Below are 17,349 nucleotides of genomic sequence, written 5' to 3' on the forward strand. Positions count from 1 at the left end.
ATTCGAGAGATAATGGGGGACAAACTTGGAATTTTATTCAAAGTTATTATAATTGAATGTTAAGATAATGTAAATGAAGTTGTTTTATTTCTTTCTTGAACAAATTTTTTTGGAACTATTATGTTTTGAATACATTATATCGTGTAAATGTTAAGGCTTTTAAAAATACATTTCCGCACTATGATAAAGTTTTGAATTTTATCGATTTTTGAATAACCTGTGACACCCTGAAATTTTGGATGTTATAGAGACTAGATGTAGCTCAATTAGAATGAACCAATATAAAAATATTTGTGCAATTATCTTTTCTCTTGTCTAAACACTTCTCTTGTAAAACCTGTTGTACTTTTATTTCTAAATACAATAACCTTCCGCACTAAATGTTTATTCTTCAATAAAGGAAGTTTTTACAAACTCTACAGTGTACTTTTGAATAACACGTCAAAAGCAGTTATATTTTATAAAAATTTATCAGGTCGAGCAACCAAGCGTTTACAAGAAAAACTCAAAATTCGACAACGCGCTATATCAGAAGAGTTGAGAAAAGAATTTTTCATTAATACTATTCAATCCCCCTTTTTAGTGTTTTTTAAGTACTTCAACATTTTCAGTAGGATAGATTTTATGAGCTTAGAAGGGATTTGGGAATCTTAAAAATCTCTTAAAGGTCTTGTTTTATGCATTTTCATGTTTTTCGTAAAAAATATCGTACAATAATCAAGTATCTCCTGTTGATAATCGATTATCCTTTACTTTAGAAAATGTCGTTACGTTCTCGAATAATCGATTATGAAAAGTCATAATCGATTATCATAAGTTATGGCTTCAGTTTTTGAAACAATAATCAATAATTAATTATTAAGAGTTCTAGATGATGGGGACTCAAAAACAAGTCATTACAACGGTACAAACAACTAATTTTGCATTAATTAAACACTATTGGATCATATTAGTATATATAAGGGTCTCTAATCGATTAACATATCATCTTTTGTGGTTTTTGTGCAATCTTGCTTATTTGTTTTCATTTTCCACTTCACCCCTCTACCTTTCTTTGATCCACACATCTTTGTCATGGCTAAGTCTTCAAGGAGAAAGCTTCAGATCAGAAGAAACTCACGACAATATTCAACCCAACCTTCTGTGCGACAACCTTTGTAGTTGGGTATCAGGTGAAGAAAAGCATAGAGAATTTACGTCCTTTTAGAAGGAGAGAAAATTCATTTCACCTAACGATGTTGATCTCAATTTGGTTCCACATCTATGATTTTCAGTTTCCTCCTCCGATTTTCCACCAAAGTATTAAGTCATTAAAGATACGGTTCGGATTTTCTATTTTAATCCTGAAGGTGCGTGATGGGATCTCCTCCATAAGGGTAAAAGGAGTAGATATTGTGTTGGATGATGATATATGGACATATGTGGCCAACATGCATCTGCATGAGCATACCCAATTCTTAACATAGTCTATATATTAGAACCAACCTAAACTCATCCCATTTTTGAGAGATATTAATGCAACACAGTCCACAAAAGTAATCAGTGTATATGAAGGCTAATGAACCACTCATAGGAAATGGTTAATTGCAGGGAATATTGGGTTGCCTAATAAACAACTTCAATTAACAGACATGAGGATTGCAAGTTCCATATATATAGGAGCTACGTTTACAGTATAAAGACCCAAATATAACTAACAGGATTTTTAGTATTACAAATTGAAATCCACTTACCTGGTTTGGATGAAAATCTAAAACGGAAAAGCTTACAAACAGCTTAAAAAGCAAGAGCATTTGGATTTACTCCCAGTAATAACCTCAAATGAATTTACACAATAATTTTACAACCTTCATACAAGTGAGTTCAATAGAAAGACCAGTTAATCTGTTAATCAGCTCTCCATAACTGGAAGGCTCATTCATCAATGCCAGTATCACCACAAAAGGCAACATTCCAATCCCTCTTCCAACTTTGGATAATTCATGAAAGCACAACAGAAACATGTTTTGTTTATCACCCTAATCAAATGAAAATTCCATGGAAGTTATTAGACATTGAAGACCTTCAGCCAACAAAATCATGCGCCAGTTGTCCTCCAATGACATCTCTTCCAAAATGCCTATTCTGTGACTCATATCCACTCATCACATAGCCTTCATTGTTGGTTTCAAGAGCAACACCAAATCGCTGTGCTGCATTCAGGGTAAAAGGTTCAGCCAAACCAATGCCATGATTTTGATGAAGTCCTAGTGTGAGTGACACACTATTGCTTGCACTGCCACCCATGCTCACTTCAACACCCCCTGGCTGATTGCTTGTGCAATGAAGATTCAGTTGTTCCTGAGTCCGAACTGGTATGTTGGGAAGTTCGTCTGTAGCTCGCTTGTAAGGAGGACCCTGAAACTTTTCTGTTGAGCCAGATGGATTTTCAGAAACAATGGAGTTATCAGAAGGTAATTGATCACTTGACTTGTTCCTGCAATGTTCTTCCTTCTGTGAGTTCTTTAAATTTTGAGCCTGCCGTGTTTCTAGCATATGTATTTCTTCCACCATTGGTTTCCAGAGCCTTACTCTTGCATTAATGAACCAATTAGACACCTGCACACATATAGGAATTGCCAAACATTAGAAGAACAAATCCCTTGATCAATAAGAATGAAAAGATAAACTACATTTTGGGTACAGACAAGTTTTTGAGAAATACACTCATGAAACTAGCAACACATGTGAATATTTTCTTCAAAACTAAGTTAAACCAAAAGACGCTTACATGTTGGTCATCAATAATATTTACCTGGCTACGAGATAGACCAGTTTGTTTAGCCAACATTAGCTTGTCTGTATCAGTAGGATAACTGGAAAAGAAAAAGAATAACTAAGCTAACAAAACACAATACAATAAAGGAGGTAAATGTGTGTAGATGCATAATGCTTGGTTTTGGCTGGGGAGCAAAAGGATCATCATGTCACCTGCACATTCAGATTTGACTTCACTTAAAGGGTAAACAAGTTATGTAAGATATGGGAAATCATTGGTTGTTGTTATGCATGTTTACGCAAAATCAACCGTTAATATTCCCATCAACATTACTTTAGCCTCTTAAGCAAGTTGGCTTACTTTAAAGGAGCTAGATCCAGCCAGAAGTTAGTCCTGATTCATATAAAAGTATGGAACTTACGGATGCAAAAAGTGCTCAAACAACCATGCTCTGAGAACAGTCACAGCACGCTCGGGGAGTCCTCTTTGAGGCCGCCAAACAGGTTGGTGCTCAAGAAACCCTGGCCTTTGGCTGTAAGGGCCTCTATCACTGTTGCCAAACCTTGAAGATTCATCCTTCCTGTTGCTGATGTGAAAATGAGCTTTATTGGCAAACTGAAGTTGGTCAGTAATTGCATTCTTCAAGCATCTAAAATGTTTGGACATGGCTTTTATTGCCAAACTTGCATAGGGAGCTGCATTGCGAAGGCCTGAAACATACTCAAATGATGTTACTACTGCGTGCATCTGCTGATAGTATTGCCTGTACCTCCTGTAAACCTGTTTAGGATAAATGAACAACATGAAAATCACAATTAGGACACTTAAGCAATCCAACAAACATCTTATACTCACTTATGCACCCCATAATACCTCAAGTCCCTAGCAAATACCCATGGCTCTATGTCATTCACATGTTAATATCCACGTCTTACATAAACATATTTACCAAGACAATCTAAGAAGGCAAACAAATTAAATGAAAACCACATAAAACAGAACCTAAACTTGAATCTCACAAACTTGTCAATTTCCTAGCCTTTACATCCAATAACTTTGAACCTAAAAGGCCTAATAGAGAATTGAAATAATATGCAGAGTATTGTAATCTAAATAGAGAAAGTTCCCATCATCAGAGAAACAAACTGGAAGAAACTACATCCATTATTAATTCATAGCGTTGAAATTCAGAGACAGATTTTCTGAGTGCCTCACATTTACTTGATCGAATCCTCCAAATGAGTAATTACATAACAGAGAAAGGGATCATCTTTTAATTGTTTGGGAGAACAGCTAAGTGAGAGAAAAATAAGACACAGTTCCACTTCAGTGAAATTACAAACAAATTTCATCCATGAGAAACGTATGAAATCTAATATACACAAAGAAAAAGAAATATTGAACTTCACTATTTCACTATTTCTCTATTTCATCTAAGTTTATGGTCATCATCATGGCTTTTACACTAACAAAATCCCTTCAACTTAGAGGACTTGTTGACCCCATTAAAATTATTGCACAAGAGATTATCAAAATTTCTACACCTAATATAATCCACGAAGGAACCAAACACAAGGAGGAACTGTGAAGTAAAAAATGACATGAGAATATGACAAAACAAACATTTTCAGTGTGGTAAAGTAAACATTTTACTCCACTACAATTTCTCCAACAGAAATTGAACCCTGCTAAATAGCTTTAAGTGAGAAGTTCAACCAGAGAAAAACCAAAGTCATCATATACAAACAAGGAAAATGTCTACATATACCTTATCAACGTTTTCATCCTTTGCCTTAGTTTTAGTTTTATTCCCCACACCATGACATGACATGTTAACAACTTTTTAATAATAAACTATGTGTCAGTATTTTATTATCCGGATCAATACGAGTTACCACATAAACAGTTGTAAAAAAAATTGTTAAAAAGATATTTTCCTTATCATAGAAGGGGCGTAGTACTAATGTGTCTGAAGGTGGCTTTTTATAGTTAAATAGTCTATTAAGAAATGCATTGGTGGACTAAGATGAAATTAATCAATATTTAATAAAAGGTCTAATTAAATTTGATGTAGCTCTTAAGTTCAGGTATTTTAAATTGTCTTTCTTAATTGTTTTTAGAGTTATTGAGTACTCAATTTTTTATATTTTCAGTTAAGAAATGTAAGATTTGGTGATTATATAAAACAATAATACGGAAAATATAAAACGATAATTTTTTTATTGTTCTAATAGAAAACATATTGAATAGTTATGTTGACTTTCATGTCATCACCTATAGCCTATAGTGATTATGGTATTTCTGACCCACAATTAATATAAATAAAGACGATTATCCCTTATTATCCAAGTCATTATCATTTAACATAAATCATAATATCTTTTTAGATTATAACCACAAAATCTTACATTATAGATACATGGAGACAAATAATCAAAGCAAAGACACAAAATAACAGTTACGGTAAATCAGCTAAAAGAAAAGTAAAATAACAAATACTCAAATGAAAAATATAAAATTATAAATAGTGAATAGATAAAAATTAATAAAAACTCAATTAAAATTATTCAAATTTACAATATACTTAAAACTTAATCAACGCTAATATTCATGTCTTTACTGTGTAAACATCACAAACCATGTTTATGACACATATTTGTTACAATTTATGATTAGTGTAGTGAAATAAAAAATAGTAACAAATAAAATCTAATATCCCATTTCCAATAAAGAATCAATACATCCACCTTTATGAGACCACTTTCTTGCAAAAACAACTTATTTAGTGTGAAAGATTAAAGGAAAATGAATTTTTAACAACTTTTTTTTTACAACTTTTTTACAACGATTTATGTGACATTTGTGATTGGTCCATCTTAAATATACGAACTAATAAAACAGTGACACATAATCTGTTGTCAAAAAATTGTTAAAATATCATTGTCTAAGATTAAACTGTATCGTTACGCTAAACTATTTTAGCATCCAAAGTAATATATCAAGAAAATAATTAAAAAAAATAATGACAACTTTACATAAAGGTAAAACACCTTGCAATCCAAGTATATAAGTTTCTTTAACCTTTGAAGCTCATGATCATATCACCACACACTTTTTAGGAGTATAAATCTTTTCCGATGGATTCCTTCAACACCTTTATGCAAATTATCCCTCCCAAACTGGGTGACATAGTCACACATTACAAATCTTTATATAGTTGACAGACACTTTACAATGCCAATCTTTGTGCATATATTCCCTCCCATTAACTTTTCCAAAAGGACAATTGAGTTCACCAAGGCCATCCATCACAGAAAATACAAGAATCTTGATGATGCACACATCCTCAGTTAAAACACCATTCACAAAAAGATAAACTACAATGACATAATCACAAAAAATAACAGCACACTTCCTCAATGCAACTAATAAGAACCTTCCCCTTTGAAGGAATCACCAGCCTTACATTAACATAAGCAAACTTTTAAAACCCTCAAAGATATTAAAAAAACTAGAGAAATCTTCAACTCAACAACACATTTTTCTTCTGCATAACCTAAACTAGAACAATAAGTGAACCCAAGGACTAAAATTGAAATCATCGGGAACATCAAACATGAACAGATAAAAGTAACACCCCTCCATTTTCAACGCACAACAACACAAACTGAAAGATTTACAGAAAAGACACAAACCTCGTCAAGCATAGTTAACAGTCTTGACTTTTTGCGACCATGGTCATCCCCGTGATCCCCTAGTAGATCTTCACTTGAATTTTCAGGAGGAAGAAGAGGAACAGGTTCCATCAATGATGCATCAGCCACCATCTTTTCAGCACAGACTCCACCAACATCACATAACTCTTCCAATAATTGCTGTGCAGGTTTCAGGAACCTCGATCCCTTCAATATAGAAGCATAACCAGTAAATGGCCCCATAGGCACCGTGCACCTAGAAGCTTCATTCAATCCAGAACCACCATAAACCACACATCCACCATCGCCACCAACCCCACCAACCTTATCACCACAAACCACAGATCCATATCGCTGAAGATTCACACCTTTGCTATGTGATGAGAGAGACAAAGACAAAGGCTCGGGCTTAAACACCATGATCTCACTACCATTATTATTATCATAACCCTGGTCAAACTCTCCCAGGTTCTGTGCTTGGTAAAGAAACATGTTGTTGTTGTTAATGACCTGAATTGTAGCTTGGCTCAAAGGCAACGAGGATTCAGGATCCAAATAAGAAACCGATGAGGAGTTAGAAGAACAGCACAAAGAAGAAGAACCATTGTTCATGACTCCTCCACCTTCACCTCCTCTTCCTGCAAAACCCATCATCAAATTTGCACGTTCTTCCTTCACACCACAACCCAAGTTCTGTTTGTGGCTGTTGTGGAAGCTCGTTAGCAAATCAGAAGATATGAACGAAGAAGGGTCGTACAAAGGAAGCAAAGTGGAGGGTTCAACGAGACCATGTTGGTTCTGTGTCCCCACAACTCTTAGCTTATCTCTTCTGCTTTGCTGTGGCACATGGTAAGCCTCAAAACCCTCAGCCATAGAAACACAAAAACCAAACAAACAAACACAAAAGCTGAAAATGAAGCTCCTCAACACAAGTTAGGCAGAGAAGAGTGTTTGGAGTCACGATAAAACGAGAGGAAAAAAAGAAAGGGTGTGTATAATTGTGATGTTATTATGGAGCATGATAGAGAAAGACAGTGATTTAGCTTTTTTTTCTGTGTATGTAACTATATACTAGTTTGTTGGATACATACGTTTGATTTTAAGGAGAATTAAGTTAAAGTTTTGCGTTTGTTTTCGCAGCAGGCACACTCAAATTTCTTCTTTGGTCTTTTCTTAGTTTCTCTCTGGCTACAGTGTTATGGTTCAGAGTGAACAACGCAGATTCTCTCTTCTCCCTTCAAAACAAGGAACAAAGTGCAAACACTATAAGGACGAAGACCTATAGGGTTTTCAGAGGGATGGCCACCGGCTATTCCCGGTAATGGCTGATGTATAGTGTATGTATTTATGTGTGTCTGCTCCATTCTTTCTCCCTGGGTTGCAGGTAGGTCTGACACAGCTTCTGGCTTTTGTCGTTTTCCTAACCCTCTTGCTTTATAATTATTTTTTTAATTTATTTATTATTTTTAATTCATTAGAAAATATTAAAGACTATGGTTTAATATATATTATTATCATTATTCCTTTCCTTCTATCCAACAAAAGTTATATTGTCATGCTGTGATTTATCCATTAAAACTTTCTTAGATGAAATTTGCGTGTCTTAATCAATTTCAATTTCATTTATGATTTAATGATTTTGATGTTTTACAACATGTTTAATGACATTTTTGGTCTTTATATTTATAATAATTTAATATTTTTTATTTAATTTATTTTTGTATTTTTTAAGAAAACTCAGTTTGATTTTTGCATTCTTTAATATTTTATAAGTCTTAATGTTATTTTTCTCGTTTTATTATTGAAATTAGACAAATAATCACATTAAAAAAGTAAGTGATTAATTTTTTAAAAATTTATCCAATAAAATGAGGTATATATAGTTCTTTTAGAAAGTACATAGATCATTAAATCAAAAAGAAAAAACAATAATACATTAAATACTTATTATATATATCAAAATGAAATTTTTTTATTAAACTTTATAAAATATATTAAAGAAATTTATTAAAAATCTAACCATATAAAAGATGTGGATGAATTTAATTAAAATGAAATTTCTCTTCATCATTAGTCTCAATAAATGAAAGAAAAATACAAGTTTTACATTAAATTAACATTATATACTAATTTTTCAATATAATAACTTTTCTAAATATATATCTTTTATTTAATCCGATTAAAATTAAAGTAAATCAAAATCAAATGTATAAAAGTTCGTTCAATAGATAACATCTCAATATTTATAGTGTTCATGATGGTATACCTTTAACCATGGTCAAACACTTTTAAGAATAGTTGAAGTCATCTGTGAAAGATGGGTCTAGACTCTATCTCTAGAGCTATCTTAGACCATCATGAAGCTTTTAGAGTAAAAATAATTTTGGGTCTTGTATTTTGGGTCAAGTAGTTTAGGATTTATTTGAGTTTTGTAATATGGCCTAGTAGTGTAGGATTTATTTTGGGCTTTGTATTTTGGACTGATAACGGTTCAAAAACCGTTATTTTTATACTTAAATTTGATACAAAACACATCTTTTATGACTTAGAAACTAACTTGAAATCATGCATTTTGCTTAAGTTGGAGAATAAGAGAGTCAAAGGTGGTTTTAGTGGTATTATGCTTGGTTTTCCTTGTTTTGGCAGGATTTAACATGAATTGAATGAAGGAAGCTAAAGTAGGAAGGAGTTGGACTCAAGAAAAGATCGAGAAGTGCACAAATGAAGAAACGCAACCACCGTTGAGCGCTAGGACAACGTTGAGCGCCAGCTTTGCTGAATGGATCTCTATCAAACGCTCAAGCACCAACACTGAGGGGAGGAATTGAGTATTGCGCCCACCGCTGAGCGCTACCTCACCGCTGAGTGTTGGCTTCTTCAATGAAGTCAATGTCAAACGCCTGGGCGTCAACGTTGAGCGTCCATCTTGAGTGTCGTACACACCGCTGAGTGGTGACCCAGCGCTGAGCGCCATCTGCTTGAGCCCGGGCCAATTTCTGGTGATTTTAATGAACTATATATTAATTTGCACGAAACAGAGAGTCTATCTTTTAGCAGAAGGAGACGCAGAAACACACTCTTCACCCCTTGGAGGCGGATTTTAGAGTTGGAAGCTCCAATCTACAAGTTCTAGGGTTTATCTTTTCGTTCTTTTCATTAATTTCATCTAGTTTCACCATGTCTATGGTGAACTAAACCTCCATTGTTTTTGGGGAAACGATGTAACCTTTGAAACTCTCATATATTGAATTGATGCTTTATTCATATGCTTTATTTCATTAGTTGTTAGAGTTTTTCCTCCATTATCTGTGCATGCTTTGTTTAAGACATTATTCAATAACGTGATCTTTGATTGATCTATGTGGACACATGTGGGTAAATCTAGACATGAGGGAATTCTCTCGGGAGCAATATTACCTAGACATAGGGATAGAGGACTGATTGCCTTTAAGCTTCTATGCGAATGTAATGCATGAACAATTGCTAGGGAGACAAGACATTGTAAACTAGTAATTAGGAGTAGGCTCTTTTCACCAAGACATTGCAAATTTGGCTTAGTTGACCAAGGGGTTAAAGTTTTAATCTAACTTGGTGGACAAGGAGAGTGGGTTGTCCATGCCATGTGTCCTCCTCCCTTTAGAGAGTTTTCCTCCTAATTAGTGGCTACATGTCACTCTAGGAATGGAGAGGATTCTCCGTAGGCAGTAGCCACATGTCCTCATTGAGAGGATTTTTTCCACTTGTCTTTCTCCTAATGAAGAGGATTTTCTCCTTACTCTCAAGGTTAGCCAAGGTAGGGTTTTTGCATCTAGCTTCTATAAATTAGGATACACCCTTAGCCTATAAATAGAGATGTCTCCCACTTTTGTATTCACCTTTGATTTAGAGTATTGTTATGCTGCCAATTTTGAGCCATACTATTCTTATTAGGTCACCCTAGGCTAAAGCAACCTAAGTGACCTCTTCTAGCCACCTTCCTCCAAGGGTTGGTCCAACCTCTCTTAGAGCATCACAAACACCACTTTCATCACCCATAAATAGCACCAAAAGTGAGACACTTAGTCTCTTCCTCCACAAACTTTCGCAAACACTAGTATCCATGATCACCTCCATGACTTTTCTTCTAGTTTTGGCCCAACCTGGCAAGGAGATTGTCATCAATTGGCATCAAGAGCTAAGGTTCTTCAAGAGCTAAGTATCCTGGTCTCTATCTTTGTGTTTAAGTTCCATGTTGTTCATGTTATCTCCTTATTGTCTTGTTGTATCTATCTTGAAATTTTCCAAACCAACCTCTCTTACTCTACATTAACATTGTTGATTTTGAAAATTAAACTGCATCTATCTTAGAGGTCCAAAAAATACTTATTTATAGTCAAATTAAAGCCCTTTGAGTCTAGTTTCCAACAAAAAAAAATCATTTGAAGTTCTATGGAGAAAGATAAGATCAAAATAGTCAGTATAGGTCAAAACTGCCATAATGTTGTCATTATCATTTTCCACGTTGTTTTTGTAGTTTTTTCTACTATTTGTGCGCTTTTAACTTGTTAAGTCTTTGTTCACATTTTTTTGTCATACCATATATTTTGAGTCATTTTGATTTTCAAATCATTTCATGTTGTCTAGAGTCATGTGTAGTCCTTTTTATGTCATTTTCTCCTAGTTGAGCTTACAAAAATCACAAAAGAATGTATACAACTTAGATTTCAAAACTACATCATATACAAGCCTTTAAATGCCTTATCTTTACAATTTTAGGTTCATACTTGCCACTAGATTATTGGTAAGTTCAAGAAAAAATCTCTTATGTCTTGTTGAAGTTCAAACTATATTTTGACTCTAGTAGGTTTTCTTCTACATTGTGTTTCTTGCTTGATGAATCTGTTTTAAACGTTTTGCTCTCTATTTTATGCATTTTATTACACTTTCCAGCATTTTAAGTCTTGGGCAATGATGCTAAAATAATGGCCTTAGTGCCCCATTTGCTCAAAGATTGTCAAAGACAAGAAGCACCACCTTTACATTCTAGTGATTTTTGTTTTTACACATCTACTCTAGTACCTTTCTTTAGGACATATTTTAAGTGCTTAACCTTCTTTTTATACCATTTAATTTCTTCATTGTCTTCTTGGTTTTCTTATTTTTTTCATACATAAATCTTTTTTGCAAAGTCTTTCTTATTTTTAGTCATTTTCTTGTTTTTCCCTTTCGACTCCATCTTCTTGGTTTTATGCATTATTTGTGGTGTAGGTTCTCTATTTTGTGGTGAGCAAATATCTTTGAGGTAGCATCCCAAGTGGTGGAGACCTAGTGGGAGCTTGAAGTCTAGAGTGGTAGCTAAGAAGAAAAGAGGTAAATACTTGGGAGGAAGAACCATTTGTTTGTATTTATTTGCTTTGTATGTGCTTCCTCTTTGCATTGTAAGTTTTGGCCCTGTTAGGTGTCTTCGGGGAGTCTTTGGTGTTTAATCCAATCTCCTAACAAAAACCTTTAAACCATAGTGAATTTCATTTTTAGTTGGTAAGTTTAGAGGATCCAAAGTTCCTTCTAACTTTACCATAGTAGGTCGCATAGTTTAGTTTAATTTCATTCCTTAATTCTTTGTAGTTTAGTGTGCCTCTACTTATATTTCAAGTTTAATTCCCTTTGAGAAATTTGATACAAGAGAACTTGAGGTAAACTTTGGCTAGGAAAGGCCTGATTTTTAAGAAATCCATTGTGATTCACTTCCCTTTCCTGAAAGTGAACTTAAGTCTCTTTTGTCTCCTTAAGTCTCTTAAGGAATTTATTTTGAATTACTAAGTAATTGTTTATGCATAACATGTTTTTTTTATAGTAGTTTGCAATTAAGTCATAGTGAGGATGAGCTACATCATATAGTTGAGAGTTAAATTCCATTCTTTGGTGATAATATTAGTGTATTGTCATATTTAGCTTGAGAAAGAAAGATAGAAGAGCTTCATCCATTCTTTGTTAGGCATAGTAAATATTATATAATTAGTTTATGCATTTATAGGTTTGTAGGACATGTGGGATCATAGATAATCAAGTGTTGAGAGAGGTAGAAAATCCCCAATTAAAGATTGGTATGATTTGAGAGCATGCATGAGAAGAAAATTTGTTCCTTCTTCATTTGAGAGAAACCAAGAGCTAATTTGTGAGATGGGAGAACTGACTAAAAGGGGAAAACATTCATTAAAAGTATAAATGAGTTATTTGGTAGAGAACATGAGTATAAAGAAAAAGTGAAAAAACTCTTGAGTGAAAAGAGAAAAAGAGAGATTAAAAGAAAGAGGGATGAACAATTAAGAGATTTAGAAAAGAAAGAAAAAGAGGAAGAAACCAAGAGGAAGGAGTATAAAAGAAATAGAAAGGAAGATAAGAGAAGAGAGAACGAGGAGCATAAGAAAAGATGGAAAGATGAGCAAGCCAAAAGAGAGAAAGAGGAACAAGAAAGAAATGAGAGAAAAAGAAGAGATTGAGAGAAGAGAAAAAGAGAAAGTGCTATTGAATACACTTATCACTCCTTCAAAAATAATTGAACCTAAGATGATAAACGAAGTTTTTCAATCTTTGAAATTTTCTCAATTTAGCATTAACTCATCTTTCTTAATTCCCGTTTTTAATCATAAATTTTTTTCAAATTTACCTCTTTCTTCTAATGTTTTAAGCTTATCTTTTGATAGTTCAAAATCACACTTTGAGTTGATGTTACCTTTTAGGTTACAATTAACTCAAAGGAGACAAAAATGATTTTGTAAAGTAGGCTTGAAATTTTTCAAGAAATTCTTTCAAAATTAAAATAAGGTCTTCTTCTAATTTTTCTTTGAGATATATTTTGTTCGTGATACAAAGATTTAATGAAATATTGATTGGTGATTACTGTATATGGATATTTCATCCTAGAGGAATGATGGAAGCACGCCCGAGGAAGATACCGAACTTGAGCGATTTGGACTCCTTGAGGTGTTCTCCATTGATTAAAGGTAGTAAAAAGGAATGAGAGCTCTAGATCGAGAGCAGATTCTAAGGAACACATGAGAAAACCCTAGCTCAAAGTTTGTTCGGTGTAAGATCGATGTTTTGTGGTTGAAGGCACAACAAACGGTCCAAAAGAAGGATTGAATGGTGAAAACCCTAGAAAATGAGGAAAATTATAGGTTCTAAGGTAGTAGATGATAAAACCCTAGGTTTGACTCTATTTATGGTAGGGAAGGTCTTAGAAACCCTAGGAGGACCGATTAAATGATTGAAAAGTGAAGATAATCAGTGGAAGAGTTGATTAAATTATGGAAAATGAGTTTAATCGGTGAAAAGAAGGGTTTAATAGGTTAAAAACGAAGGAAAAGTTGAAAGGAAGAAGAAACCCTAACAAAAGCGTCATGGTTCAGTAATGGAAGCAAGAGGATGAACGAGGTACAACGAGAGTGAAGTTGTGGTTCGCTGATGAAGGAAATTCTAGAGGAAGATTTGATGATGAAGATGCAAAAATGAAGATAAACTTTGATGAGGTTTGATGTTGTGAACTCATGAGAGAGGGAGAAATGTAGTTGATGCTCACGTGATAAAATGCGGTGCGCAAATGAGGATGTGGTGAAGCTTCGAGATATTATGCGTGGCTGAGGAAGCAATTATGCATGCCATTGAAGATGAAGATGTGTTTGTTTATGCGTCGTGGAGGAGTATGTCATGGACGAGAGAGAAATACTATGGAAGCACCATGGAGAATCGAAAAATTAAAGTGAGGGAGTGTGCTTGGAAGATGGATAGAGGAGGATCTCTAGGATTCTCTAGCCTTGACTTTTAAGGAGGAATTGATTCTGGGTTTCAAAAATTCAATTCTCATTATTCTCAAAAGTGTTAAATACAATGGTGAAGCTGGGTATTTATAGTAACACATGCTCCATGCAAGCTCAAATGACATAAAAAGAACGTAAAAATACACAAATAAAGGACACCAAGGAAGGTTCACTAGGCACTATTGCATCAATCCCTCCCTCTTGAAAAAAAGATTTATCAATTTCTTTTTCCTAAGTTAGGTATGTTAATGCATCCTAACTAATCATTCCTTAAACTAAAATTACCATTAGAAACAAAGTACACGACTCACAAACACAAACAATTGAAGAAAATTAAAGACTAAACTCCTAATTTCATACTCTAATGTAACAAGGCTTAGAGTTTAATCTCTTGTAGCGTAGATCACCCCTAAACATGTGAAACCAAAAATTCAAACAATATCAAATCCTAAGGTGAGGCTTGTAGCTTTGGCTAATAAGACACACTCACCTCTAAATGAAATCAAATTCAAATCAAGCAAGAAAGGTTGCCAAGATTTGAAAGAGCACCAAGGACTCTTCCAAAACACTTGGACTTTAAATGGCATTTTACAAAGAAGATTAAAATAAAGCTAACACAGAAGCATCTTACAAATCAAATTGCACAAAACAAATATAAAAGAAAATAGGACTATGCTGCTATGGTCTATCTTGAACAACTCTACAGAAAGAACCATGTGCTCACCTCTTGATTCTAGACAACTTTAGTATTTCTAGCTCTTGGATTCAATTCTCTTTGGTTTTTTGGTTGGTCCAATCCTACAAACGTAGATAACAAACTCAAATCAATGAGGTTTTAGCTAAATATATTCAAAAGGAGATATACACAACATAAAAGAGTCACCCCTTTCTCTCGGCTTGGTACAATTAATGTTATGAAAAGATCCTTTATGTATCTTAAATAATTGCCCCAAAATGATATTGCACAGTTAAATCAATCCACAATCAGTAGAACAACCAATAATGCTTTCAATTACAAGTTAAAAACAGAAACAATTTAAACTAAGCAACTCCCTTCAATTCAAATCTCCCACGTGTGGTTTTTATGCTACTATTTGCTCAGTAATCGTCTACCCAAACTAAATTGCTACAAGTTCTTCTCCTTTCCTTAGCACACTCATATTATTCAACTCAAGCCTACAAAACTATCACACCAAGACTATAGCAGAGCATAGAGAAAATGGACTGTAAACCAGATTCAAATTGGATGTGAATCAAGACTGGGACCAAACTGATTAAACAACCACCTAAACTAATCAAAATCTGATCAATCCAATGAAGAAAGAATGAGGTGATACAATGCAGATATTATTCATTTAATGCATTCAGTCAAAAAATTAGAAATTGAAAATTAAGTGCTTTAGTAACTTTTTTTAAAATTGGATGAGATATTGGCAGTTAAAACAGTGTTGATGCAAGCTAGAGATGCTAAAAAACCAATCAGAACATTATTTGCAACTTCCTAACTCATCTAACAAGTTCTAATAGGCGTTATCAAATCAAAGTCAACATTCATATTCAAACAATCAAAATGGATGAAATTGAATCCTACACTAATTAATTCTAAGAAACTATTTTCTCAATATAATTGGAATGATGATCTCAACAAAGAAAGAGTAATGGTTCTAATCAGGACTCAATGCAAAATTCAACAATCTTAGTTAAACCATGAAATCAACAATTACTTTCAAAACAATTAGTATATCAATGAATTCAACAAGCAATTTATAAACTAAAATTGAATGCAAGAGTAGCTTAAAAGATCACAATTACTCCAATCTAATCACTTAAACTCATTTTCCTACACAATGAACAGTTAACCAATTAGTTAGACTAAAATCTCTCTCAATTTTCCAAGGAAATTAGGCTAAGTCAGCCTCACAAAGCTCCCACAACTCTAGTTTCTCTCTAGAAGTTGTACACACTCAATTGAAAGGTTTGGAGGGAGATTCCAGCCTTGGCAGTTCAAGGTTTAGATAATCTTTCAGACCATCACCACCTAAGAGGCTTCCAATCACACAAACCTTCTTTCAAATCTCAAAATCTAGAGTGATTCAGCTTCTCAATTCAAGAATGGACTAGGTTAAGGCAATCAGAGTTTTAATGCTAAGAATAAAAGTTCAACATATAATTGACCAAACATGACTGCCACTAAACCAGTAAAGCAATAAGGGAATGAAAGAACGATAGCACAAAATGTTCAACCAGAGAAGGAGATAAAAATCAAAAGTGACACTGTGTTCTGAATTGCACTTGCCACTTTGGCTCCTTATGTGGTTCGACAAATACTTCTTTTCCAAATTCTTTCTTTTCAAATCACAAAGGTCATACTCATACTTATATAGTCTCACTTTATTTTGCTACAATTTACAACATAAGATTGACTCTATTCGAATTTGACTTAGCAAGATATGAGTCATGATTCAACTTAAAAAAAATTATGATAGCAATAGAAGAAGTCACTTTTGGTCTGAGCAGTAAAAATCAGTAAAGAGAGACCATCAAACAGTTGCACATCTCAAAACTGGACCAAAAGTGATAACTCAAACCAAGAGTTACAATAGAATTTGGACAGCGGAAAATACAAGACACAAATGACTCTAGAATATGATTAGACCAGAAAACAACAACTTCATTTATGTGAATGTGAGGAGACAAAAACATATTCGAATGACTAAATTAATATTCCTGACTCAATGAAGAGTTCTAAAAATAGGTTTTGATGCCAGATTAAACATAAATTTGCTCAATTAATTTAGAATCCTCACTTCTCCAATTCAAAACCAAAACAAACAAGATAAACACAATCAAACATCACTTGCATCACAAACCCAATAACTCATATAGTAGGTTTTCACATATTTCTATTAGATTTTAATGAACTAAATGACTAAGTCCTAATTAAAAAACATCATGTTTCCTCATAACTTCACTCCTCTAGAATTTCACACAAAACCCCTTATTTTAGACTAGAAATCAACCAAATTTCTCACTTTTCATTCCATCAAATATCTAACAACAATTTCCACCAATATACATATATAACAATCAAGAAGAACTT

At 33.7% G+C, this 17,349-nt stretch overlaps 1 protein-coding gene across 1 annotated transcript; it reads right to left on the reverse strand.

The window, feature by feature from the left end:
- Positions 1–1,636: 1,636 nt before the first annotated feature.
- LOC106753475 (BEL1-like homeodomain protein 9) lies at positions 1,637–7,766 on the reverse strand. The gene is made up of 4 exons (XM_014635294.2): positions 6,454–7,766; positions 3,180–3,538; positions 2,795–2,855; positions 1,637–2,598 (listed from the first exon to the last, which is right to left on the reverse strand). Exons 1-4 carry the CDS (start codon positions 7,324–7,326, stop codon positions 2,065–2,067), a joined length of 1,827 nt encoding a protein of 608 aa, XP_014490780.1. The 5' UTR covers positions 7,327–7,766; the 3' UTR covers positions 1,637–2,064.
- Positions 7,767–17,349: the final 9,583 nt, after the last annotated feature.

The sequence above is a fragment of the Vigna radiata genome, unplaced genomic scaffold (genome assembly GCF_000741045.1).
Source record: "Vigna radiata var. radiata cultivar VC1973A unplaced genomic scaffold, Vradiata_ver6 scaffold_133, whole genome shotgun sequence".
Lineage (NCBI taxonomy): Eukaryota > Viridiplantae > Streptophyta > Magnoliopsida > Fabales > Fabaceae > Vigna > Vigna radiata.

Excerpts from the sequence above, each read along its gene's own strand:
- LOC106753475 (XM_014635294.2), bottom strand. The coding sequence starts at position 7,326 with ATGGCTGAGGGTTTTGAGGCTTACCATGTGCCACAGCAAAGCAGAAGA. Across the intron at positions 3,539-6,453 it reads TGTTAACTATGCTTGACGAG|GTTTACAGGAGGTACAGGCA; the intron begins GTTTGTGTCTTT and ends TATCCTAAACAG. Across the intron at positions 2,599-2,794 it reads CTGGTCTATCTCGTAGCCAG|GTGTCTAATTGGTTCATTAA; the intron begins GTAAATATTATT and ends ATATGTGTGCAG.